This window comes from Staurois parvus, unplaced genomic scaffold (assembly GCF_062004578.1).
Source record: "Staurois parvus isolate SC_StPar_1 unplaced genomic scaffold, SC_StPar_1.0 ptg000635l, whole genome shotgun sequence".
Classification (NCBI taxonomy): Eukaryota; Metazoa; Chordata; class Amphibia; order Anura; family Ranidae; genus Staurois; species Staurois parvus.
Genome location: NW_028318431.1, coordinates 1,871,014 through 1,896,072, shown reverse-complemented (window position 1 = coordinate 1,896,072; position 25,059 = coordinate 1,871,014). Strand labels below are relative to the sequence as shown.

Below are 25,059 nucleotides of genomic sequence, written 5' to 3'. Positions count from 1 at the left end.
CTGTAAATTGGCTCCAGCATTGTTCCGGTGTCTTTTTCTGGAGGCTGACATTTTGCTGAAACCCAGAGTCCCTGAGCAGCAGTAATCTTCAAGCTGTCAGCGGATCAACCTCTACATTTTTGGGACAGTGCCGAAAAATAGAACGCAACTGAGCATGTGCAGAGGAAGGTGAGACAATGTATTACTGGATTTTAAATAGTATACTGTAGGCACTTATTTTTAATGTTTTACATAGCTATACTGGCAAAAAGGGACAGTCTGAAGTGATCTAGCAGAACTTAATTTTCTGGCTAAAGTTCTAATTTAAGAGGTTAGCAGGAAAACAGATCCTCTGTAGATGGTAAAAAGAAAGTGCAGCGCAATAATGAATGACATATAAAAGAAATTGCAGCGCTATGGTGACAATATATACAGTAGATAGGTATTATAAATTAACAAAGTGCAGCGCTATACTGCAGCGCTATGGTGACAACATATGAATAGTGACTTAAGTGAGTAAACGGATAAATGATACAGAAAAATGAAATGATTGAATGACCAATGATCAATTTCTTCTATAGTGTCCAAAAATTGACCGTGAATAGGTGAACCCGTGAAAAATGCTTCCTTCTAATGCACTCACCAGAAGCACATATTTAATGCGCATTAAGAACAGCAATAAAAACTCCTCCAGCAGATCAGCTTTATCCACTGCCAGGTGTAAGCAAAGGAAATGCACAGATCTCATGCACCAGAGACAGGAGGTTCTATTTATATTATAGAGCTGCACCATAGTGCTGCAATTTCTTTTATATGTCATTCATTATAGCACTGCACTTTCTTTTTACCATTTTTTTATTAGGATATAGCGAGTTGTCCTTTTGTGCTAGTGGCTGTTGTTTCTTCCCTCCCTGGGCGCTCACTGCATTTCCTTTTTTTCAGATCCTCTCTAGAGCTGAGCTAAATCTCAATTACTTTCAGTTGCTATAATCTTCTGGATATATACTGGGCATAAATGTCTTGAAATGTTTATGACAGGTGATTAATATAGTCAATGTGTTCATTATGTTGACTAGCCTAACCTAGGAACGTGTCAATAGGAACCTGTCACCGAGTTTAGAGGTTTATAGGCAATGGAGTAATTGTTAAATTAGCACTCAGTTATCCAGTATCCAGTCGGGTTTATATGAATCTGATATCTGAAGTTAGCTTGGGACAGTGTTTCCATAGAATTGACTCTAGTAAATGACCCCCCCCCCACGCTAGTTTGGAAATAGTATGATCAGAGAAAGCACACCGGAAGATGGTAGCTCTGCTTTCTTCCAGACTGTTCTCATTCTGCCCCTGGCACTTTTGGACATGGAGCGTGTAGTGCTAGTGGATCCCCAGCTCCAGGATTTCAGGTCATCATTTATTTTCCCTATCTACCACAGATTGCACTGAAGGCCGCTCCAACACTGCTGACGTGGGAGTGTGCTATGGAATGAGAAGGTTTATAGAGGCTTTTTTCTTACTCTTCTATACATGTGATGTACCTAGGCAGATAAACAGTATATTTTCAGGCTCGCTGAACTATAGTAAAATAATGGATATATAAGGGGAAATTTAGTAAAACTTATGCACTCAGAAACTGGTGCAGCTGTGCATAGTAGCCAGTTGGCTTCCAACCTCAATGAAGCTTTGACAATAAAACCTGGAAGCTGATTGGCTTCTGTGCAGAGCTGCACCAGATTGTGCACCATGCAGTTTTAGTAAATAACACCCCTAGTTTTACTACAAGTAACAGACAAAATCAACAAGTGGCCCCTGTCAGAAATGATGTGTGGGGCCCCCTCTAAGCATATATTCTGATCCCTGTTTGATACAACAACCATTATTTTCAGCAATGAGGGTCAGTGAGAGTGGGCAGCCTGCCCTTAGTGAGCCCTAGGACAAAAGCTGCCCAGGTGGTAGATCTGCCCCTAACTAGAGCTTACATGGATCTAGTTTATAAGCAAAGTGGGGTCAGAGCAAGTAAATGCCTTACGGTCTTTCAGCTGACTCAGCACAGGACCACTTTTCATATGAAAACATACCTACAATAAAAGAAGAACCATACTTACTTTTCTGTGGGCCTGTTTGTTGAAAGGCTGCCTCTCTACTGCTCCTGGCTGTGTGGAACACCTGCTTCCCCCACCGCCTGTAGTAATATCTTCCACTGCCTCATCCCTTACTGCAGGACCTACCAGCCATCGGAAAATACCACTGCAGGGAAGAAGGTATGTTACTCATTTGACCTGTTGTTATGCTTTTGGTCCTGGAGCCCAAAGGCATTGAGTGGGATAAAGCCTCTAAACCTTGATTCACATCTTACCTGGCAGGCAAACTTCATCATGATTCTCAGCTGTCCAAAGTTCTTTAATATGTGAGCTTATGATGACAGGGCACTCTTTCTTGCTCTCTCTGCTGTGGGAGCCTGCTGCTGGGTGAAAAGGCTGAATGTTGACAGATCACTGAAAAAAGGTACACATGCTGCCTGATTGCATTGGAAACTCTATAGGGGGCATCCTGTTAGTCAGGGGCTCACTCGAGTTCAGATAGCATCTTGGATTTTGTTTGTTTTATGCTAGGAACTTGGTGTACACAGCCATCTAGCATTATTTACTAGTTTAGCACACCCTCATACAATATATAAAAAAACGGAATAAATTGAATGGATTGTTATGGTAGGCACTTGCACTACATTGTTTGTACACCTAAAGCAGAAATGATATAATCATATTTTATTGAGTGTGGCTAGCTCAATTAAAATTGAACTCCAGGATAAGTAAATATTATCTAAATATAAGAGTTATGTGTATTGTTCCTTGAATCTTGGTGTGCTTTGTGTATATATTCCAGATCTGTGCAGAAATTCAGTGTGAAATGTGTGCCTTTGTGCAGGAGCTTCCTGTAATACAGACCGGTCATTGCTGCTCTCTCTACTTGTGCACGGTGATTGGTCTTGTCTCCGCCCCCTCCTGTAGGTTTCTGCAGGCAGCCTGTAATGGGCGAGGCTTGCTGTGTCCTTCCCATAGCTCTGCTCTCTGCACAGGCTATGTGCAGCCCAATGATGATGTCACTACTATGTATATATAGTAATATTGGGGTTTACAAAGGCATTTGGTGCACACAAACTGGATCTATATCCTTTATGGTTATTGAAGAATATATTAAAATTAATGTTTTTGTATACAGCTTTAAAGTGTATATAAACCTAAAAGAAAATATTGAAGTGAATATTGAATATATTGCAACATACTGATTAGATGAGGTGGGGCATTGACTTATATGGGAACCGTTCCTAAACCGCATATGTGTGAACAGAATAAAATCCTGAGCTAATCCTGTCTTGAACCTGATATAAACCTGACATGAACTGCTGAACAACTACTATGTCAATTAGCTGTGAAATCTAAACTTCAATCCACACCACACATGTATGAATTAGCCCTAAGTCAATTATTTCTCAGCTTCCTTTAACAGTCCAAGCTGTCCAGCAAAAGTGGTAGTTAGAGGGTTGAGACAAACCATTTTCCACTGAAAGGGATGTTTACAATGGTCTGCTTTATTCATTTATGTAAAACCTTTACCCTGAAAGAAAAAGAGCTGTTACTGTAACTTACTGTAAAAAAGTGTTAGCTGGAATTTGGCTTTATTTCGTTAGTCAAGTCCTTCTAAATTTGCTAGTGACTCTATGTCTACCCTCTTCACAGTTTGACAATACTGTCAGGGGTGGCCCTGTTGCTCCTCCATAGAGTCGAGCCACTCTAAGGCTGGCCACATTTCCCTTCTGTGCCAGAAAGAAAACAAATCAGTCCTATGGCATCTCAGCCATTCAGGCACAGCCTTGTTCAATATATTTTTATCAATGAATACAAAGTGGTGAAGAGGTGGACATATTTCATCACGATCAAAACTGGTATACTACACCAAACCTTTCATCCAACCCATTGTGTTTGGTATTTTGAAAAGCCAGTATAAATAAGAAGTGTATTACTTCTTCATGTTCTTCGTAGTTGGAAGCAAAGCAGTAGTGTGTTGTTTGACTGCATATTTTATGCTCATTTCAGAAAATGGGAGGTGTGCAGTTTGGCACCCAACAGGTTTACTTTACTGCTCTCTAAATCTGTATATAACTTATAATGATGACTTTGTAACCATCCTATCTGCTCCTATTATGGAAGTCTGTAGAGTACAAACAAAACAATGAACCACAATGTCATGGGATTTTACTACAAATTACTGGCTTCCATAACAGTATTAGACATAATCAGGCAAACATGCTTTACATCTCTTCTACAACCGTAAGGATCTTGTGGAAACAGTAATAATGCATGAGAAAGGTCACTGAGTCTAAAATGCTCAGTCAAGCTTGTTAGGGTTGTTGCATTGTGAAATATATGTACAGTATATTATGGCCATAAAGTCATGGAATTGGAAAGGATGAACATTGACTAATGTGTCCAGAGGAGATGGTTTTGTAAAGCCGTGTTTATAGATCTAAAAACAAAATTAATCACGTAGAAATGAAACATAGAAAAATTGCTTAAATTGAATAATTCATTATTTTTTAAATGGCTGAATGCTTGATAAAAAAATATTACTTCCTCCACCCTTGGTATTTTTAGCCTTGGCTGCAGCAGATTACTTCCATTGATAGAGACTCTCCTGATCCAGTCTCCAGACACTTTTGTCTTTGGCATCGATGTTGTATACGAGTTATGGGTTTCCTCTCCCCAACCAACACTAAGAGAGATAATTGCTCTTTATTTTATTTGGTTTGAAAGGGTGCTCCATTTAAAAATGTCCTTAACCTTTCAGACAAATGTAGTGCTTAACTCCGACAGAGCTGCTTGATTTGTTGGTTCCCCTGTTCTTGTGCCCACAACTCTGCAAGCAGCTCTGTATTGTCTGACACATCTGGCTGAGCTGAGAATATAAGAGCAGATTCCTCTACATATGAATACCCCCAAACACAGCAATAGATATACACCCAAAAATGAACTGTTTTAATGGCAGCACAATAACTTGCAATTTGTGTAAGTAAGAAAAGTTTATACAGATAAATCAGCAAGGAAAGGGTATACTAAATTGGTTCACCATCAAGAGTTAAAACACAGCAATCAACTATCAAACATTAGCAAATAGTGGTATTGTATAGTTAACCTCTTTCTTGAACCTACAGAGAGTAGCCTCTCGGAGCAACAGTCAGCAATCAGCAATGCACATGTGCTAAACCTTCTGCTGGCCATCTTGTTGGGGTTCCAAACCTTGCATTGGAGCAATCAGGGTAGTGTCTCGTTAAGTGTTGGTGTATGCAAAGGTAAAGTGTTCCTAGCTGTCAAATCTGTGCCTTTGCTAGTAACTGCATTGTATGGTTGGCCAGTAGGTGCTCACGAGTCCTATGTAAGCAGAGACTTTCTGTCCAATTGGAGTCCATTTCCCCCCTGGTGGCATCCTAAGTGTGTGGCTCTCCGACTGCATGGCAAGCCACTCACAGTCCAGGTTGCAATCCAAGGCTCCAGAGTAGTGTCCTCTCTGCCTCTCCTTCTCCAGGGTAGCGTCCGCTCTGCCTCCCCTGCTCTCAAATAGAGAATGCCCTCTCATTGTCCTCACTGCACTACTGCTGCCCCTCTATTGTACTGCATGTCCCTGGGGCAGTGAAAGTAGGCAGGATTAACATTGGCTGTATCTGTGTAGAAGTCCTTTGTGGATACACACACTGCAGATGTTCCTCTCCTGCTAGTTAAATACTGGGCTACTCAAAATTTTATGTACACAACAAAAATTCTAATAGTTATTAGTTATATAAGTTACTGTGACTTATGTAACTAGAAAAACATTTGACATAAAGTTGAAACCTAAAGTGCCAGGGACAGTAAATTAGAGCCCAAGTGGGAGTATACCCCATATTGGGTGGTGGGATAGCCTTTTCCACTTACCACAGTATACAACGTGGTCTCCGAGGGGCTCTGAGAAGAGGCAACTTCACAGTAACATGTTGAGTCCATGGGTGCTGAGTTGGGATGGGTCCAAAAAGCTTACAAATGACTGGGACGCATTCGACCCTATGGATCTTTCATCTCTTCAAGATGCCCCTGCTGAATGGTTCCTGCCTCCTCTCTTGAACCCCGGTCCTCCCTTGATTCAGAAACAGAAAATTCTGGTGCCAGGAGTATGAGAGATCCAGTAATTCCTCCCTCTACAACAGACCTTTCTGATGTGTCTAGAGACATAGTCTTTGTTCCAGGTAAAGAGGGTGTGGAGGACACAGGCCACCCTCTACCACTTGTGGGCCCCAAGTCACAACCTGAAAACGAACTCTAGATAAATAACCCGGCTACAAGTCAAGAGAATCATCACCCTTTGCGGTCTAACTGTGGGCAACTTCCTGTAAGATACTCTGACTATGTTGTTTAAACTTGTTTTAATGTTTTGCACTAACCATACATCTATTTTGCAAGTTTTCTTGTTTTCATTGTATTGAGATGCCGAGGTCAGCATCTGTCAAACTGGGGGGGGGGGGGGGGTGGGCAGGTGCAGTTTGCTTCCTGTACTGCAGGTGGTGCTTAACCTCCCTGACGGTATTCCCGAGTGTAGCTCGGGGTAACATTTCAGTACCAAAAGCGGTAACCCCGAGCTACACTCGGGCTTACCATGCGGCGCTGCTCCGGCAAGTGTTCTTCACTTACCTTACCCTGCGCTCCCACGATGTGTCCCCTGCAGCGTCCCCGGCCATCTCCTCCGGCCGATGCCGGCATCCTGCTTCTGTGTCCTGTCCCTGTGACGTCGGGACGTACGGGCGCCGCCGCCGCCGCCGCCGGCGGGAAATTTAAAAATTTTAAAAAATGTCATTTTTTTTTTTTTACATTTTACACAGTAAAACATTGCTGTTTCAACCTATTTCACATACATATTGTCCCTAGTGCTTTGTCCTGCGCCCTGCCTGCATTTTGTCTGTTCTTTCTGTCTGGAAACTGAGAAATGTCCATGGCGTCCAAAAAGTGTCCCTTTAGGTCAAAAGCGGTTTAGATCAGCTAGAGAACAGCGATAGTAAATCAGAACCACTTGCAGAATTGAGTGATAATGATTCGTGGGGGAAATTCGTCATCAGAAACTGAAAACGATTTTGTGACTGAGCTCAGCAATGTGCGAACTTGGCGCTCTATTTCACATTTCAGTGTTTTTGGTTTGATTACATTATTGAATTAAATTTTTTATTATTTTTATATTATTTTTATGATTATTTATTAAATTATAATTTATGATTTTGTGTTTCAAATTTTATCATACCCGGGATGTTTACTAGACTCTTGTTCGGACAGATTTCAGTGTGTTTTTCCTAAAAATTACAGCCTACAATAAAAAAAATACATATTTCCATGCAAAAAAATGGTACCGCTTTCAGCACCAAAAATCTGAAATAATCATACCGCCAGGGAGGTTAATGGAGCAGTACCGCAACTGGAGAAGAAGTCAGGAAAACTTGGTTTCTCTATGGTTTTCTGGTCCCCTGAGGCAGTATTCTGGTTGGTTACGCCACATTGAGGTGACCCCTGTTGGCCAGCTTGGGTCAGCAGAGTGTTTTAAGTAACAAAACAGACAGATTGCGCTAGTAAATAAAAAATATCACCAAAATACTGTCATAAATTAAAAGAAAAAAATGTTCCATAAACATATATATAATAAATATAAATCATATAAAGTCCCAAAAAGTAACTCTTGAATCATGTGATTGTTCAAATGAAATCCACCAAAAAGTGTCAATCCACCACCAAATAAAATTAATAAACTCACCAGAGCAATATGCTGATAATATTATAAATCAGCATAAACGCTTTCTGCTCTGGGAGCAATGATCTGCAGACTGATGAGACAATGCTTGACTTGAAAATCGATATCCAGGGAGCAATACTCTGCAGTAGGATGTATCACTATATAGATCCACTTAATTTAGACACCACCATTTCCATTAGATGTTAGAACAGCCACTCGGAAAAAGAACAAAAGCTCAAGGTGCAGTACCTGTTTTTGGGTCCCATTCCATATAACAATAATGTCATCAATATACCTCTTCTACAGCGCCATCTCTGGCCATTTAATATATATACTTTCATCTTCCCATTTATTCATCACTAGATTAGCCACACTGGGAGCATACTTGGCACCCATTGCAACACCTTTCCACTGTTGGAAAAAAGTGTTTTTATACCAAAAAAAGTTATTATTCATGGCCAATTCCAATAATTCAATAATTAAACTTCTTTGAGCTTTTTTTAAATGTGATTTATGTTTTAGGGCCCATCTTACTGCCTTAATCCCATCTCTCTGATTGATATAAGTATATAATGACTATACATCAATTGTTACCAATATACACTCATTCATATTATTCAAATCTTTAAGAATATTAATAAGATCCCCACTATCCTTCAAAAATGATTTATTCTTCATAACTATGGCCTGAAAAAAAGAATCAATATATTCGTCCACTCTAACAAAAAGGTATTTGATCCCACTTATTATCGGCCTGCCAGGTGGTTTCTCTTTATTTTTATGTAATTTTAGTAAATAGTAGATGGTAGGTATTTTAGGATTTTTTCTCAAAAGTTATCTAGCTTCTTTTTCATTCAGAACACCAAGATCTTCACCTTTGTTAATAATATGTTTTAATTGTAGTTTGTTTCCTAGTAGGATTTCCTGTTAATATTTTATATGTATCTTTAATTTTTAATAATCTCTCCATTTCCTCTTCATAATCAACCTTGTTTAAAACAACAATACTTCCTCCTTTATCAGCCCCTCTAATCACTATATTCTATATTTGCAGCTGGTAGAATTTATTTAATTTATTTCACATTTTTTTGTTTTTGTATATTGTGAGTTATAATTTTTTTCTCTGTGGCGCTATCCATATTTATTTATATTTAGAGTGTTTTAAGTGCCTGCTCTCCTGTATTTTGCGAAGTGAATAGGTGAGGGAAACAGCACCTGTCTGTCAGGGAAAGTGATAGTGGCAGGGAAAGGTTCCTGACAAAGAGGGACGTGCTAGGGACACATCATCCTGCTTCAGAAGCCTCCCAATTGGGACAGGCCGCATTCCAACCTCTAAGACAGATGCTGACAGTGCATCTGAACCTGCTGTGTTCTCAAGTCACACAGAACTGTGGTGCGACACTCTCCCACTGGGCTGTCTGTTGACTTGAGCCTTGCCTGTTCCTGCAACCGGGCTGCCACCTGACTGTATAATCAAAAAGCAGAATCTTGCTCTGGCTGCTGTGAACATAAGTTACAAAGAATTACTGCATATTAAAGCACCCTGCCTATGTTTTGGTCTGACCTTGAAAATAAAAACCATTTTCTGCCATTTCTGCCATAGTTCAGATTCTTTCTGTAATTCCAGAAATGTTATTATCTACATTGTTGGTTTCTTTCCTTGCTATGTAGGCCTTCTTTTTTTTTACTTCTTAGTCAAAAAATACCTGTCTGTCTTGCTAATCTTCTTATGTCAATAACATTAATCACTGATCTCAAGCAATACTGAAGACATGACTTGACTTTGTGATTAATAACTCCAAACAGATCAGTAATGTCAAAGTATTGAAGCCAGTGAGTAGGTATAGAAGTCAGGCAACTAACATCTTTAAAAGGAGGTCAGCACTGGACACCCTTGTTTTTCTTTCTGGTACCCCAAAAAATTGTATTGAATAGATCCACAGAGCATGGGAACGTACGCAATACATAATTAAACAGTCGTTCAAAGGAAAAAAGCAATGTACAGATTCATAATAATAGGAATGACTCCACGTAACAGAGAACAGCTCAATGTTTGGTCCTCTAGAGTAATAACTTAAAGATACACCGAGCTTATGACTAGAAGCATAGCGAAGCCTGGTAGTCTACAGTAAGTATCCACTGTAGAGTCAGAGAACCTGACCGCCAGAATGTCTCCCATCAATATCCCATCATGGGTTCACCCCAGGGGAAAAAAAAAGGGGGAGGAGGGAGAGGGTACCCTTGTGTTTCTTTCAGGAAAAGTTTACTGTACTTTGCCAATACATGGCACACTGTGTAACATTCTACCCAGGGGCGGACTGACCATTAGGAAACTCGGGCACTGCCCGAGGGCCCGGGGTCAGTAGGGGGCCCCATGAGATGCCCCTGGTACCTTTTTCATAGGCTTTTTTGAGTTTGGGAAAGGACACAGGGGCCCCATGATCCCCTATTGCCCGGGGGCCCCATGAGTTGTCAGTCCGCCCCTGGTTTCACTGCATTGCAAATCACATCCCCTACTTATGTAAACCTGCAACAATCAAACATTAACAGCTACTAATTCTATTAGCAGAACACATGGCTGGCCACAGATAATAGAAGAGCACTCAGCTGGTGCATGTAAGCTCAGCTTGGCCCAATAACCTCTCTGGAAGGGAAGCTCAGCTTCACCCAGTAACCTCTAAGGGAGGAAGAGGACAGGAGCTGGACACAGGGGCCCCATGAACCCCTATTGCCAGGGGGCCCCATGAGTTGTCAGTCCGCCACTGATTCTACCCTACCCAACAATGGAAGGAACACCAGACCAAATGATAAAAGAGTTCATTTTATTTCAATATACTTACACTATAACACATCTAATCAAGCTGCATTGTTTTGCACCTCGCTGCTCCTTTGTGATCTAAATGGGGCACCAATTGTCAACAAGTCTTCAGTCTGTTGTAAACTTTAAAGGGACATTTCTCCTCAATGTGTGTAAAAAAAAAAGATATAAATGATGGCTTGTTTCAAAGTGCTTTTTCGGAATATGTAAATACTTTACTGTGCAAAGTCAAGACACAGGTTCACTTTGAAGGTCTTTGTATTAGGGTTATAGAGTAATTGTGCAGAGTAGCACTAACAATCACATAAAATATCCCGGCGTTTATTAATGCTACACTCTTATTTACTGCCTCTTTCCTCACTTGCTTGCTGTGATAGAGGTTGGACTTAGAATTCACAAAAAGGCCCTGAGATTTGGAAACCAAAATGCTGTAAAATACTGGTGAGCTACTGAGGACAGTATTGTTACCAGAAAATTAAAGTAGTTTTTCCCAACCTTTTTTCAGTCAAGGCACCCTTTAAAATTGTACACAATCTTGAGGCACCCCATTCTAAAAACGAAACTAATAGTTTTATATAATGCAGCAGCATCCACACAAGTAGGACACCCAATGTTAGAGGTGACTTGTTCTTCCAAAGCAAATACAAATCTCTGCACACTGGTGCTGACTTGCTAATGTGACCCATGTGACCCCAGTGCTGATGGCGAGCAGCGGGGGGATGGGGGGGGGGACATGGACGCTGTGTTGGCACTTGATATCCTTTTTATCAACCAATGATGTCATTGGTTGTTAGAACACTAGTGGCTGCTGGAAGGCTGTAATAGTGTGCAATGAAAACGTGGGTTTGTGTAACTAAAAGGCAGGCTTCATCCACTTACTGGCTTTCATCCAATTTTTAGGCATTCTATCAAGGCACCCGTGAAGAGACCTGAGAGTTCCTGGGCACCCTGGTTGAAAAAGGCTGAATTAGAGAATATGTTAACCCAAAATTTCATATTCCTGATATGTGCCTGTTGTATCATGTACTTATATTAAAAAGAAACCTGTTCTCTTTGTATTTCTTTTCATATTCTGTGAAATACCTTGTGTTCCTGCCAGGTCCCTGCTTTCCTGTTTCAATCTGACCACGCTAGGCATCCATTATCTGATTATGCTAAGGGAACAGCCTGCCTGTCCTCTAATGATCAGACGCCCACCCCGTTGCACAGCCATTCACTTGGAAGATCAGTGTACTGCTGTTTCTCCACCTCTATAAACCCCTTTATGCAGCTAAGAACAAAGTTTATGTGATCACTTATTCGAGAAATAAGCTATTTATAATGTTTTGCCTGGCATGTCTTGACCGCTGACCCAGGTTTCCTATTTCAGGGTGACTTCTTTCCCTTGCAGCATTCTATGGAACCACCCTTGTATGCAGGGACTAGAGTTGTGTCTTCCTACACTGTGTGCAATAACAGGAACACACAGCCCTGTAGCTTGAGATGGAAAGGCACACTCCTGTTTCTCCTCTCTCTCCCTCCTCTAAGCTAAAAGACTGGCTGAAGAATGCATTGTTGACTGTTGAAGCTAAATTCCAGGAATGTAACTCCATTGTAAACAGTGAAGGCACACTAGAAGTTAAAGTGGAGCTCCAGTCAACTCTGAAAAAAATGAAAGTCAACAGCTGCAAAAAAGCAGCTGACATTTAAAAACAGCCACTCACCTTTCCTATGATCCAGTGGTGTGTTTCCACCAGCCGCCCTCTATCCCCGGCATCTGTGACAGCTTGCGGCTTCACAGCTGGGTGTTCACTGCGTATGCACGAGTAGCTCTGCACATTACAAATGGTCCCATTGTCTTCTGGAACCTGTCATGTGCCCAGAAGACTGCGGGGAGGGAATTGGGGGGACAATTTTCACTTCCAATGCCTTAGGCGGTTGGAGAGGAAGTGGGAGCGGGCAACCTGTCTAAGTCGGGTACCCGCCTCCCCCACTCCCCCGCATCCCAAAGGTGCCAATTCCCCACGGAGAGAGGTCCTCAAAGTGCAACTTCCCTTTCTGGGGTGGCATAGCTGCTCTGTGTGCCTCTCTATCCTCTCTCACAGCGCCAAGTGGTTCCGGCAGAGTCAAAAACAGATATATCAGATATATAATAGAGATAAGATGGACTTAACTCATAGTGTGCCTGCACTTTTTACAAAGTGGCTGAATTCCTGGAATTCAGCTTTAACTATTTACTGTGAAGACCAGAAGTTTATTGAAGCAGCATTGAGAGAGCAGGAGCCAGCAGTATTGAAAGTTGTAAATTGCAAGTGCTGGGGGAATAATTTTACCAAATAGTTCACTAGAAGATGTTTATTTTATTGTGTTCATTGTGTTAAGCTAAGAAACACTGGGGGTTTAATACTACTTTAGGTACATATTATAAGGAAAGTTGTGAAGAATTCCAGGGAACAAGTCATCCTTAAAGGAGAAGTACAGCCAAAGCACTTTTTGTTGTACTTCTGTGGATCACAGGAGTGCAGTTTGTTCTGCACTCCTGTGACCCGTCTTCAGCCATCTTCAGGCTGAAGGCTGCTGTCGACTGACATCACTTAAACAGTCCAATCTGGGGAAAGATCCCAACTTCAAAGTTGGGATCAGGGGCGGACTGACAACTCATCGGGCCCCCGGACAATAGGGGATCATGGGGCACCTGTGTCCTTGCCCAAACGCAAAAAAGCCTATGAAAAAGGTACCAGGGGCATCTCATGGGGCCCCCTACTGACCCTGGGCCCTCGGGCAGTGCCCAAGTTTCCAAATGGTCAGTCTGCCCCTGGTTGGGATCCACCCAGTGTCTGGAGCGGCACCCGGGTCAGCCTCTCTGTGAGCTGCTAAGAGCCTGAGCCAGCAGCTCCCTCCCCCTCCACCGCCCAGTGCTCCAGTGAGCGTGGAGGGTGGCAGAGCAGACAGCGTTGTCTGACAGTCAACGCTCTCTGATCAGAACGGCTCTGAGAACTCAGTGATCAGCGGTCACACAGCCGACGGGGGACAGATACATCATTGGACCGATGCTGCATCCATCTAGGTAAGTATAAATGGGGGAAAAAAGAAAGTCCACACTTCTCTTTTAAAAAGAGTGCCTGTGGATTTAGTTTCCAAAATTATTTGTATCTGAATTGTAGCCATTAAAATTCCATACAATGCAACTGGATTAGTGTTTATTTTCTCTGAAAACGTCACAGCCTCCCTCTTCCCAATATCCCAGGAAATAAATAAATTATAAATAAATGTAAAAATGAATGATTAAATAAATAAACATACAAAATTTCATGATAGTAAATGGCCATAGCACCTTTACTGGTTTAATATATTGAAGAAGCAAATAACTTTTAGCACCAGTGGGGAAGGCCAGTGACGGAGTCCTGATTCTCCACGCTCCATGGAAGATTCATGAAAGGCATGTGGAACACTTCTATTCCCGACAGAAGTCATAAGACAGGTCGATCAATTTCATAAACGCCAGTAACCCAATATAAAACTGAATATTTTTTTTCAATAAAAAAAAGGAAGTGGAAGCAGCAAGACCATGTACATGGGCCTAAATAGATTGTAGCCCCTTTGCCATTCCTTCAGTTTCTGGTCAAGAATTGGTTCCTACTAAAATGCTTGGCTGCAGAGTGATAATACGAACACTGGATTGAGATAAAGTTTCAGAAAAACATTCTTCGCTCACTCACTAACATGCTATACAAACTCTATATGGGTTCATGCATTTGGCCCATTAGAGCCGTACACTACCCTGACCAGGATATTTCTGATGTTGGTAATGTTAGGTGTTTACGATCAGCGACAGACAGGAAGCATGTACATATCAATGACAGGCTGACACTCTCTGCATGTAATCGCATGTGAATTGATAATACCTGCAGTTAGGGACAGATTTGCACCCCTGGACGCAGACAATTCACAACTTTAAACAACTTGGACAGATCGTTTTAAACAGCTTCTACTGATGTGACAGGGTTATCGGTGATCTGAGTGTGAGGTACAGTATGACAAAGGTGCAGCCTGCAGTATCTATATCAAAGAGAAGAGCATAAAATGCATGTGGCTCAGGGTTTAATGTGTTAAACAAAAATGGATCGCATTATACAGATTATTACTTTCTTTATAGTGGCAGCACAGGCCACAAGGAAAAGCGCATCAATTTGTATTAGAGAATAACCGTTACTAACTTATAGGATACTAACCAGAGAAAGTGAATGTCAGAACAAACACGGAACTAAACAAAGATAGCATAAACATAGTGTGATTAACCTGTATCAAAGAGGAGAGCACAAAACACATGTTTCTCACTTGCTCATTCTGAGTTTATTGTGAGCTTCTTGGTACTAGTCTCCTGATGTCAGACTACAAATCATTAGAGCTCCCTTGACCCGCAGCCTAGTAATAGCATTACTGGGAGGTTTATTCATTTACTTCCTACACTTGCATAATTGAAAATATGTATATTTTGCTGTTCTAGAGTGAAGAAGGAGCAAAGTGGTCTGCATTTTACAAGAATGCCAGTGACTTTTCCGAAAGATACCCAAAAGACCAAATCACAGACGATATGGTGAAATTACAACTCATCTATCTTGGACAAAAGGGAGCGTCTGCTCTACCAGAGGAAAATTACACTAGAGTAAGGATGAGAAACAGACTGTGAATTTCTCTCACTAAACAGTATACTGAGCTAAAAATTACAAATGTTAACTAACTTAAAGTGTGTCTCCAGGACTTGTATTTCATTTTGGATAGAGTGGTGATGGGTTAGAACCTTGGTCCATTTTTAATTTATAATGTATATATCTGTGCCTCTCCTGGGGAGATTCACCCTTTCTATTTGTCTACTGGGACTGAGGGCCTATTCACATTTGTGAGTTGTGGAGCCCCCAATACACAACATTATACCTGATTTATGTGTAGTGTATTGCGGTGCCATTCATTGTGAATGGCACTCCAATGCCTTGTGCACTGGAAGGCAATGCACGCTACATTGCTAAAATCAGGTCATGTACGTTCTTTGATTCGCTGTGGGTCATTGGCAGCCCATTCATAACAAATGGCTGCCTTAACACAATGCACGTTAATATGCAAAGCAGCAAATTGCCAAAGTGTAATATAGCCCTGAAAGTGATGGGAAACCCAACATTTCCAGTCACTCAGTTGTGCCCCTGGGACAGGAAGTGAGGGGAAATCTCCCTAAAGGGACACCGACTAAAAAAAAGGAAAACAAACATGGGTTTTTAACCTTTTCCCATAACAACAAGTTTAATTTTTGGTATATTTTAAATGTATTTTATCAGACTGATGTGGCCATATAATATCTGCAATACTGTTTTACAGCTGAATCAAATCCTTAATGAAATGAGCACAATCTACAGCACGGAAACTGTATGCAGTCCAAATGGAACGATATGCCTGCCTTTTGAACCAGGTATTGGGTGTAAAAATTCTGATTTCTTCCATTGACCCTAAAGATGTAAGAGAAAAGTATGGTGAAGTTTCACATGCACACATTTTTTGTTCTTATTTCAATGTTTTTCTTACAGTAATTTTTATGTGACTTCCATATTTTCACATACTTTACCATATTTCTGTTATTCTATTAAATATAGAGATTTGTACATTAGCCATTAGAGGGGGCTTTCACATATTTATTCAGTCTCTTTCTCAGCAACCTCTGAAATATACTCAGCTCCACATGCAGTAGAGTGTATTATTTTCAGTAAGTCCGTGACTCACTGATTTGCTTTGTGAGAAGCAGCACTTCATATGTGTAACCTGTATATGTAATATGCAAATATGGCTCCCCCTCCTGTAAAACTGTTGCCAAATTGATAAGAGTATTTACATTAAAACAGAACTCAACTCAACTCAACATTCTACATTACATATTTATAGTCCTCAGTGGTAACAGCATCAGGGCTTTTATCTTTGAAAATAGTTGCAGGAACTCAACCACAACCTCCCAAATTGCACCCCTCCCCCCCTTACCCACACACACACACACATCCTCCAGACCACATCAAATGGCAGATGTGGTCAAATTAAACTAACAGTGGGAGGGTTTTAAAGGGATATTAAATAACAGGCGTGCACTACGTACAGAGTGAAAAGTTATGGGGTTGCACAGAGAGTGCAGAATTCAGGGGTGCACTGCGTACATAGTGCAGAGTTCAGGGGTGCACTGCATACAAAGTGCAGAGTTGAGGGGTGCGCTAAATACAGAGTGCAGAATTCAGGGATGTGCTACACACAGAGAGCAGATTTTAGGGGTGCGTTACACAGAGAGAGCAGCGTTCACGGGTGCGCTACACACAGAGAGCAGAGTTCAGGGGTGCGTTACACACAGAGAGCAGATTTCAGGGGTGCGTTACACAGAGAAAGCAGAGTTCACGGGTGCGGAACACACAGAGAGCAGAGTTCAGGGGTGTGCTACACACAGAGTGCAGAGTTCAGGGGTGTGCTACACACAGAGAGCAGATTTCAGGGGTGCGCTACACACAGAGAGCAGAGTTCAGGGGTGTACTACACACAGAGAGCAGAGTTCACGGGTGCGCTACACACAGAGAGCAGAGTTCAGGGGTGTGCTGCACACAGAGTGCAGAGTTCAGGGGTGTGCTGCACACAGAGTGCAGAGTTCAGGGGTGTGCTACACACAGAGAGCAGATTTCAGGGGTGCGCTACACACAGAGAGCAGAGTTCAGGGGTGTGCTACACACAGAGAGCAGAGTTCACGGGTGTGCTACACACAGAGAGCAGAGTTCAGGGGTGTGCTACACACAGAGAGCAGAGTTCAGGGGTGTGCTACACACAGAGAGCAGAGTTCATGGGTGCGCTTCACACATAGAGCAGAGTTCATGGGTGCGCTTCACACAGAGAGCAGAGTTCAGGGGTGTGCTACACACAGAGAGCAGATTTTATGGGTGTGCTACACACAGAGAGCAGAGTTCAGGGGTGTGCTACACACAGTGCAGAGTTCAGGAGTGTGCTACACACAGAGAGCAGATTTCAGGGGTGTGCTACACACAGAGAGCAGAGTTCAGGGGTGTGCTACACACAGTGCAGAGTTCAGGAGTGTGCTACACACAGAGAGCAGATTTCAGGGGTGTGCTACACACAGAGAGCAGAGTTCAGGGGTGTGCTACACACAGAGAGCAGAGTTTACGGGTGCGCTACACACAGAGAGCAGAGTTTACGGGTGTGCTACACACAGAGAGCAGAGTTCAGGGGTGTGCTGCACACAGAGTGCAGAGTTCAGGGGTGTGCTACACACAGAGAGCAGATTTCAGGGGTGCGCTACACACAGAGAGCAGAGTTCAGGGGTGTGCTACACACAGAGAGCAGAGTTCACGGGTGCGCTACACACAGAGAGCAGAGTTCAGGGGTGTGCTGCACACAGAGTGCAGAGTTCAGGGGTGTGCTACACACAGAGAGCAGAGTTCAGGGGTGCGCTTCACACAGAGAGCAGAGTTCAGGGGTGTGCTACACACAGAGAGCAGATTTTAGGGGTGTGCTACACACAGAGAGCAGAGTTCAGGGGTGTGCTACACACAGTGCAGAGTTCAGGAGTGTGCTACACACAGAGAGCAGATTTCAGGGGTGTGCTACACACAGAGAGCAGAGTTCAGGGGTGTGCTACACACAGAGAGCAGAGTTCATGGGTGCGCTTCACACAGAGAGCAGAGTTCAGGGGTGTGCTACACACAGAGAGCAGATTTTAGGGGTGTGCTACACACAGAGAGCAGAGTTCAGGGGTGTGCTACACACAGTGCAGAATTCAGGAGTGTGCTACACACAGAGAGCAGATTTCAGGGGTGTGCTACACACAGAGAGCAGAGTTCAGGGGTGCGCTACACACAGAGTGCAGAGTTCAGGGGTGTGCTACACACAGAGAGCAGAGTTTACGGGTGCGCTACACACAGAGAGCAGAATTCAGGGGTGTGCTACACACAAAGAGCAGAGTTCAGGGGTGTGCTACACACAGAGAGCAGAGTTTACAGGTGCGCTACAGACAGAGAGCAGAGTTCAGGGGTGTGCTACACACAAAGAGCAGAGTTTACGGGTGCGCTACACACAAAGAGCAGAGTTCAGGGGTGTGCTACACACAGGGTGCAGAGTTCAGGGGTGTGCTACACACAGGGTGCAGAGTTCAGGGGTGTGCTACACACAAAATGCAGAGTTCAGCCTTCTTCCACAGCTACTTGTCTCTGAATCCCTCATCCACATCTCACTTTCACATCTCTTCTGCTCTGACATCTACATGCAACCCTCCCTTCACTACCCCCAACTTCTCCCCCCTCCTTAAAAGCTCCACCATCTTCCACATCTTACTTTTGCTGCTGTATTCAGTTAAAGACCACAGCTGGCTCCATACCTCCCAAAAGTTCCAGATTGGGTAGGACATTCCCTCATTTTAACCTCTGTCCCGCAATCCCGGTGTACAGGGGCTTTGTCCCTCATTACTCTATTCTTTATATGCTAACTTCCAGCCGAGCAGGACCTGCAGCAGTGTGAACAGTGTGAACATCTAGCACAGCCAGGAATTGGGGAGCAAGCCAGCGGGGTTTGCAGCCACAATGAGAGAGTGTGCAGCTGTCAACTCCAACCTGTGATGTCGGGGATGGGTGGGGCTGATATGCATTTCAGGGGCTCTGCCCCCTTTGTCAAGCAAGCAGTGCATAGACAAACAGCTGGCATGTATACATTGCTGGCCTGGGAAGACGGTGACAAGGGGCAGGACCATTTGGAAGTACTGCATGTGCACCCGCAGCAGTGTATAAAAAAACTAAATTATACGCTGCTGCGGGTGCACATGCAGTACTTCCAACTGGTTTCGCCCCTTGCCACCTTTTTCCCCGTTGGCACTGTGTAAATGCTGGCTGTCTCCCTATGGACAGGTTGTTTTTAAAAGGGGGCAGAGCCCCTGAAACACATATCAGCCCTGCCTATCCCCAACATCACAGGTTGGACTTGACAACTGTGCCCTCTCTCTCATTGCAACCGTACCACCGCCAGCTTGTTCGCCAATCTCTGGCTGCGCTAGATGTTCACACTGCTGCAGGTCCTGCTCAACTGCACTCATTTGTTATCCATCTGATACCTGCATTCTTGCCTAGGCTCCTGTATACTGTTAATCAAGATTTTAGAACGTAAGTGTAAGTTTAGTTGGTGTCTTTGTGGTTTAAATGACTTCAGTACCTTGCACTCTGCATGTAACGCATCCCTGAATTCTGCACCCTGTATGAGACTCACACCTGAATCCTGCACTCTGTACATAAAGCATTCCTGAATCCTACACTCTGTATCAAACGCACTCCTGAGTCCTACACTCTGTACATAAAGCAATCCTGAATCCTACACTCTGTATGAAACGCACTCCTGAGTCCTGCACTCTGTACATAAAGCAATCCTGAATCCTGCACTCTGTATGAAACGCACTTCTGAATCCTGCACTCTGTATGAAATGCACTCCTGAATCCTGCACTCTGTATGAGACTCACACCTGAACCTTACACTCTGTACATAAAGCATTCCTGAATCCTGCACTCTGTATGAAATGCACTCCTGAATCCTGCACTCTGTATGAGACTCACACCTGAACCTTACACTCTGTACATAAAGCATTCCTGAATCCTGCACTCTGTATGAAACGCACTCCTGAATCCTGCACTCTGTATGAGACTCACACCTGAACCTTGCACTCTGTACTTAACCACATGCCGCCCAGCCACTGTAGAAATATGGCGGCAGGGCGGCACGGGCAGGCAAAACCACGCTTTAAAACGTGTGTTTTGTAAACAGGTAGGGGGCGCGCGCAAGGCGAGCCGCCGCCCTACCTGTCCCGCCGATCACAGCTGCAGATGTCAGTCGCCGGGTCACAGCCGGTCCTTACCGGCTATCTCCTGGCGATCGGTGGCAATCAGTGACAGAGAGCACAGCTGCAGTAGTACAGCATTATAAATGAATAAATAAATTACAATGAAAATAATACTTCCACCAAAAGAGTGCATAAAATGACAAAAAATCAGTTCATATCATAAACAAAGTCCAAATCGTCCCTTTACAAAGCTATCCACCAAAAACGTGCTCAACACCCCATCAAAGTGAAAACTCACCAAATGCTGGTGCTTAATCAGCATTGAAATCAAAACCAATAGATGTGGAAACTATTTTGACCAGATCGACTTTGATGTAAGAATGGTCACTCATCAAATGATTAATCCAGCTTAGGCTCCATCAAGGTGAGTGGTATTCAAATTCCATATGTGGGTAAATGAAAAAACACTCGCCATAGCATAATAACGTTTAGATAATTTATTGCCAACAAATACCCCCCTTGGAATAAAGCTCACATTGTATAAAAGTACAAAAAGCATTAAGTAGATAAGTTGTAGCAGCAAATAGCGGTAAAACCGCTGACAGATTAAGTGTGCGTCTCACCACCCGCTCTGTAGAAAACAAATCTTGTAGTAGCGGTCACATGGTCCAGCCACATGATCGTGGCGTACGTGGTGACGTCACTGCTGATCACACCCTTACGCGTTTCATCATAATCGACTTCCTCTTGAAGTTGATTGTAATTTTTATTTTTTATTATACACCTTATGACTTCCTTTCATTTTCTACATTATGAGTTTTAGGCAGTTATGAATACAAGTGAAGTTTGAGGTCATAGTGAGTTTGGTGCGTGGGTATAGCACACTTCTTATGTTGTTTCTCCATCAGTCATGAACTCTGTTAAGAACCACTGCTGAGAGTCATGTAATGTTCACATATACATGTATGGTATTTGTGGCACAAAATAAAGATCACTTTATTTTTACTGTACTGTTTAAGGATGTAACAAATGTATTGTTAAGTCTGTTATGCTATGATTGGGTTAGTGAGCTAGCAGGCTGCCCAGAAGTTAGGAAGATGTTAAGTTTGCCTACTCCTGAGGATTCATGATTCTGCCCCTATACTTGGTAGCCCATATACACAAGGGGAGGTAACCTTCTGGACTTTTGTGCCTTCCTTATGGGAACTAGCAGGAAGCTGTGATGAAAGATGTAAAGGACACGTGCTCTACCCTTTGGGGTACCCAGCCAGGGTGCTGACGTCCTGTTAGTGGACTCCTCTTTGCTTAAGGGGGTATGGCATGGGCAGCTTGAATCAACCTGAATTAGCCTGAGTTAGTTAGGATGAACTAGAACTGTGCCTGTAATGAACTGTGAGGAACTGTGTTGGATTAACTCTGTGCTTGCAAAAAGCTTCAGTAAACAGTTTTAAAGTTGCTAAGTGCCTGGTCTAAAGTTCTTCTAAAAAGGTGCATTAAGGTACTTGGCTTATCCAATGAACAGGGCCTGTAACAACCAGGAGAAAGAGAGCCATCGTGAAGAAGTTAATCATACAGTAGCGTTGGTAGGAAGATGTTTAACATGCTGTTGCTATGTGTAACTAGGACAGGTGGGAATGCTATAGCTGACAGTGGAAGGGTGGTACTGGGCATGGGGGATGGTGTCTCTTGGTAGCAAGGGGGGGTTGGTGGTCTTACCCCCTACCTAGCGAAGGGTGCTCCTCTCTATCTAGGACCAAGCTCATGGCACAGGGAACCTATGAACCTAGCTGGAGGTTCTGGAAGAGTAAAGAAGTGGATCCACAAAGTTAATGCTGTTCTAGATTGTAACAGGGAGTGAGGTAGCAAAGCATGCCTGAGATGGTGGAGCGGGAGACAAGCTCCATTGTGTCCCCTCAAAATACTGCATTCAGAAAGAAAAGGTTTACAGTGTCATGGGAAGAGTGCTTACAGAGAAGTATTTAAGTGTTTTACAGTGTATCTGTGCAAGGTGAACAGCTCGCATCTAAAGTCTGGGGTGTAGCATTAATGCTGATTCTCACATGACAGCGGTCCATGCCTATGCCCCAGGCATTAGCAAGCACGTTCACAGAGGGTCCCGACTTAGGGCAAGTAAGCCCCGCCCACATACAGTAGGTACTAAAGCTGCGTAGTATGTTACTTGTCTTGAGTTCAGCTCTTACTCCATTCTTTGGTGTCTAGTCTTTTGTTCTGAATTGCTTGGTTCATTGTTGCAAATAGAAAAAAATGCAGAAATGTTTTAACATCTTCTCAGTTTTCATTCAAACAGCTTTAAAAATATTATTTCATCATTTCCTCATAATACAAGGTTTTATAATAAAAAAAATCTAAACATGGTTGTACAACTGTAGAAAATGTACCTAATATAATCTTGTATATTCAGGACTGGACAGTATCATGTTGAACAGCATTGATTACAATGAGAGGCTCTGGGCTTGGGAAGGATGGAGAGCAAAAGCTGGCAAGAAAATGAGGAAACTCTATGAGGAATATGTTGATTTGGAAAATGAAGCTGCTCGTATCAATGGTGAGAAATAAGACAACTTGTGATTCACAGTTAAATTCTAACCCAAATGTTTTTTTAATCCTTTTAGAGTGTTTGGCTTTTATTGCTATACAGTTGCAAGAAAAAGTATGTGAACCCCTTGGGATTACGTGGAGTTTTGCATGAATTGGGCATAAAATGTGCTCTGAACGTCATCTAAGTCACAACAATAGAAGAACACAGTCTGCTGAACATAATAATACACAAAGTTAGATGTTGCCATGGTTTAATTGCACATAACATGTAAACATTCACAGTGCAGGGAGGAAAAAGTATGTGAACCTTTGGACTTAATAACTGGTTGACCCTCCTTTGGCAGCAATAACCTCAACCAAACGTTTCCTGTAGTTGCAGATCAGACCTGCACAACGATCTGGGGTCATTTTGGACCACTCCTCTTCACAAAACTGTTTCAGTGTAGCAATATTCTTGGGATGTCTGGTGTGAATCGCTCTCAAAGTCATGCCACAGCATTTCAGTCGGGTTGAGGTCAGGACTCTGACTGGGCCACTCCAGAAGGCGTATTCTGTGCTGTTGCAGCCATTGTTTTGTTGAATGACTTGTATGCTTTGGGTCATTGTCCTGTTGCAACACCCATCCTCTGCGGAGCTTCAGTTGGCGGACAGATGGTCGTACGTTTTCCTGCAAAATGTCTTGATAAACTCTGGAATTCATTTTCCCATCAATGACAACAATCCGTCCAGGCCCTGAGGCAGCAAAGCAGCCCCAAACCATGATGCTCCCTCCGCCATGTTTTACAGTGGGGATGAGGTTTTGATGTTGGTGTGCTGTGCCTTTTTTTCTCCACACATAGTGTTGTGTGTTCTTCCCAAACAACTCAATCTTGGTTTCATCTGTCCACAGTATATTTTGCCAGTAGTGCTGTGGAACATCCAGGTGCTCTTTTGCAAACTTCAAGCATGCTGCAATCTTCTTTTTGGACAGCAATGGCTTCCTCCGTGGTGTCCTCCCATGTACTCCATTCTTGTTTCATGTTTTCCTTATTGTAGATGTGTCAACAAAAATGTTAGTATGTTGCAGAGATTTCTGTAGGTCTTTAGCTGACACTCTGGGATTCTTCTTTACCTCATGCAGCATTCTGCGCTGTGCTCTTGCAGTCATTTTTACAGGACGACCGCGCCTAGGGAGAGTAGCAACAGTGCTAAACTTTCTCCATTTGTAGACAGTCTGTCTTACCGTGGACACATGAACATCAAGGCTTTTGGAGATACTTTTGTAACCCTTTCCAGCTTCATGCAAGTCAACAATTCTTGATCGTAGGTCTTCTGAGAGCTCTTTTCTGCGAGGCATGGTTCACATCAGACAGTGCTTCTTGAAACCAGTAAACCGAAAACAGGTGTGTGTTTTTTAAGGGCAGGACAGCTGTCAGCAACACATCCAATATCATCACACTGATTGGAGTCAAGGTTGGCTCACTCCTGGCTCCAATTAGCTCTGGGAGAAGTCATTAAGCTAGGGCCTCACATACTTTTTCCTCCCTGCACTGTGAATGTTTACATGTTATGTGCAATTAAACCATGGCAACATCTAATGTTTGTGTAGTATTATGTTCAGCAGACTGTGTTCTTCTATTGTTGTGACTTAGATGACGTTCAGAGCACATTTTATGCCCAATTCATGCAAAACTCCACGTAATCCCAAGGGGTTCACATACTTTTTCTTGCAACTGTATGTGTGCCTGCTTAGAGGATTCATCCTCTCTATTTGTCCTGATGACTATTGTCAGCAGGATAAAAAGCAATGGATAATCCAAAATGTTTTTCATTAAAACAAGAGGTAAAAGGGGGAGCTCTTCCAATGGGGACACTGGAGAGTGATTTCTTCTGACTATGGAGAGATTTCAAGTTATGAAGGCTATGAAGGTCTCCCCAGCAGGACACAAGCCAGAAAAAAACTGACAGGGGTTTTATCCCTTCTTTTGTTTGCCAACCCGCTGGTTGAACAGAAAAAAATGATAAGATATGGTCTGCCTTAGAATATCAGTTGATTTCTCTGCATTGGCCTAAACTCTTAAACCGGCCATAGATGAACTGA

At 42.9% G+C, this 25,059-nt stretch overlaps 1 protein-coding gene across 1 annotated transcript in view; it reads left to right on the top strand.

The window, feature by feature from the left end:
- ACE2 (angiotensin converting enzyme 2) overlaps positions 1 to 25,059 on the top strand; it is a 67,682-nt gene that overhangs the window by 5,785 nt on the left and 36,838 nt on the right. Inside the window, exons 2-4 of the mRNA XM_089693635.1 lie at positions 15,081 to 15,239; positions 15,944 to 16,034; positions 22,843 to 22,986. Of these exons, the coding sequence (XP_089549761.1) occupies positions 15,081 to 15,239; positions 15,944 to 16,034; positions 22,843 to 22,986 (394 nt within the window). The remainder of the gene's footprint in view (positions 1 to 15,080; positions 15,240 to 15,943; positions 16,035 to 22,842; positions 22,987 to 25,059) is intronic.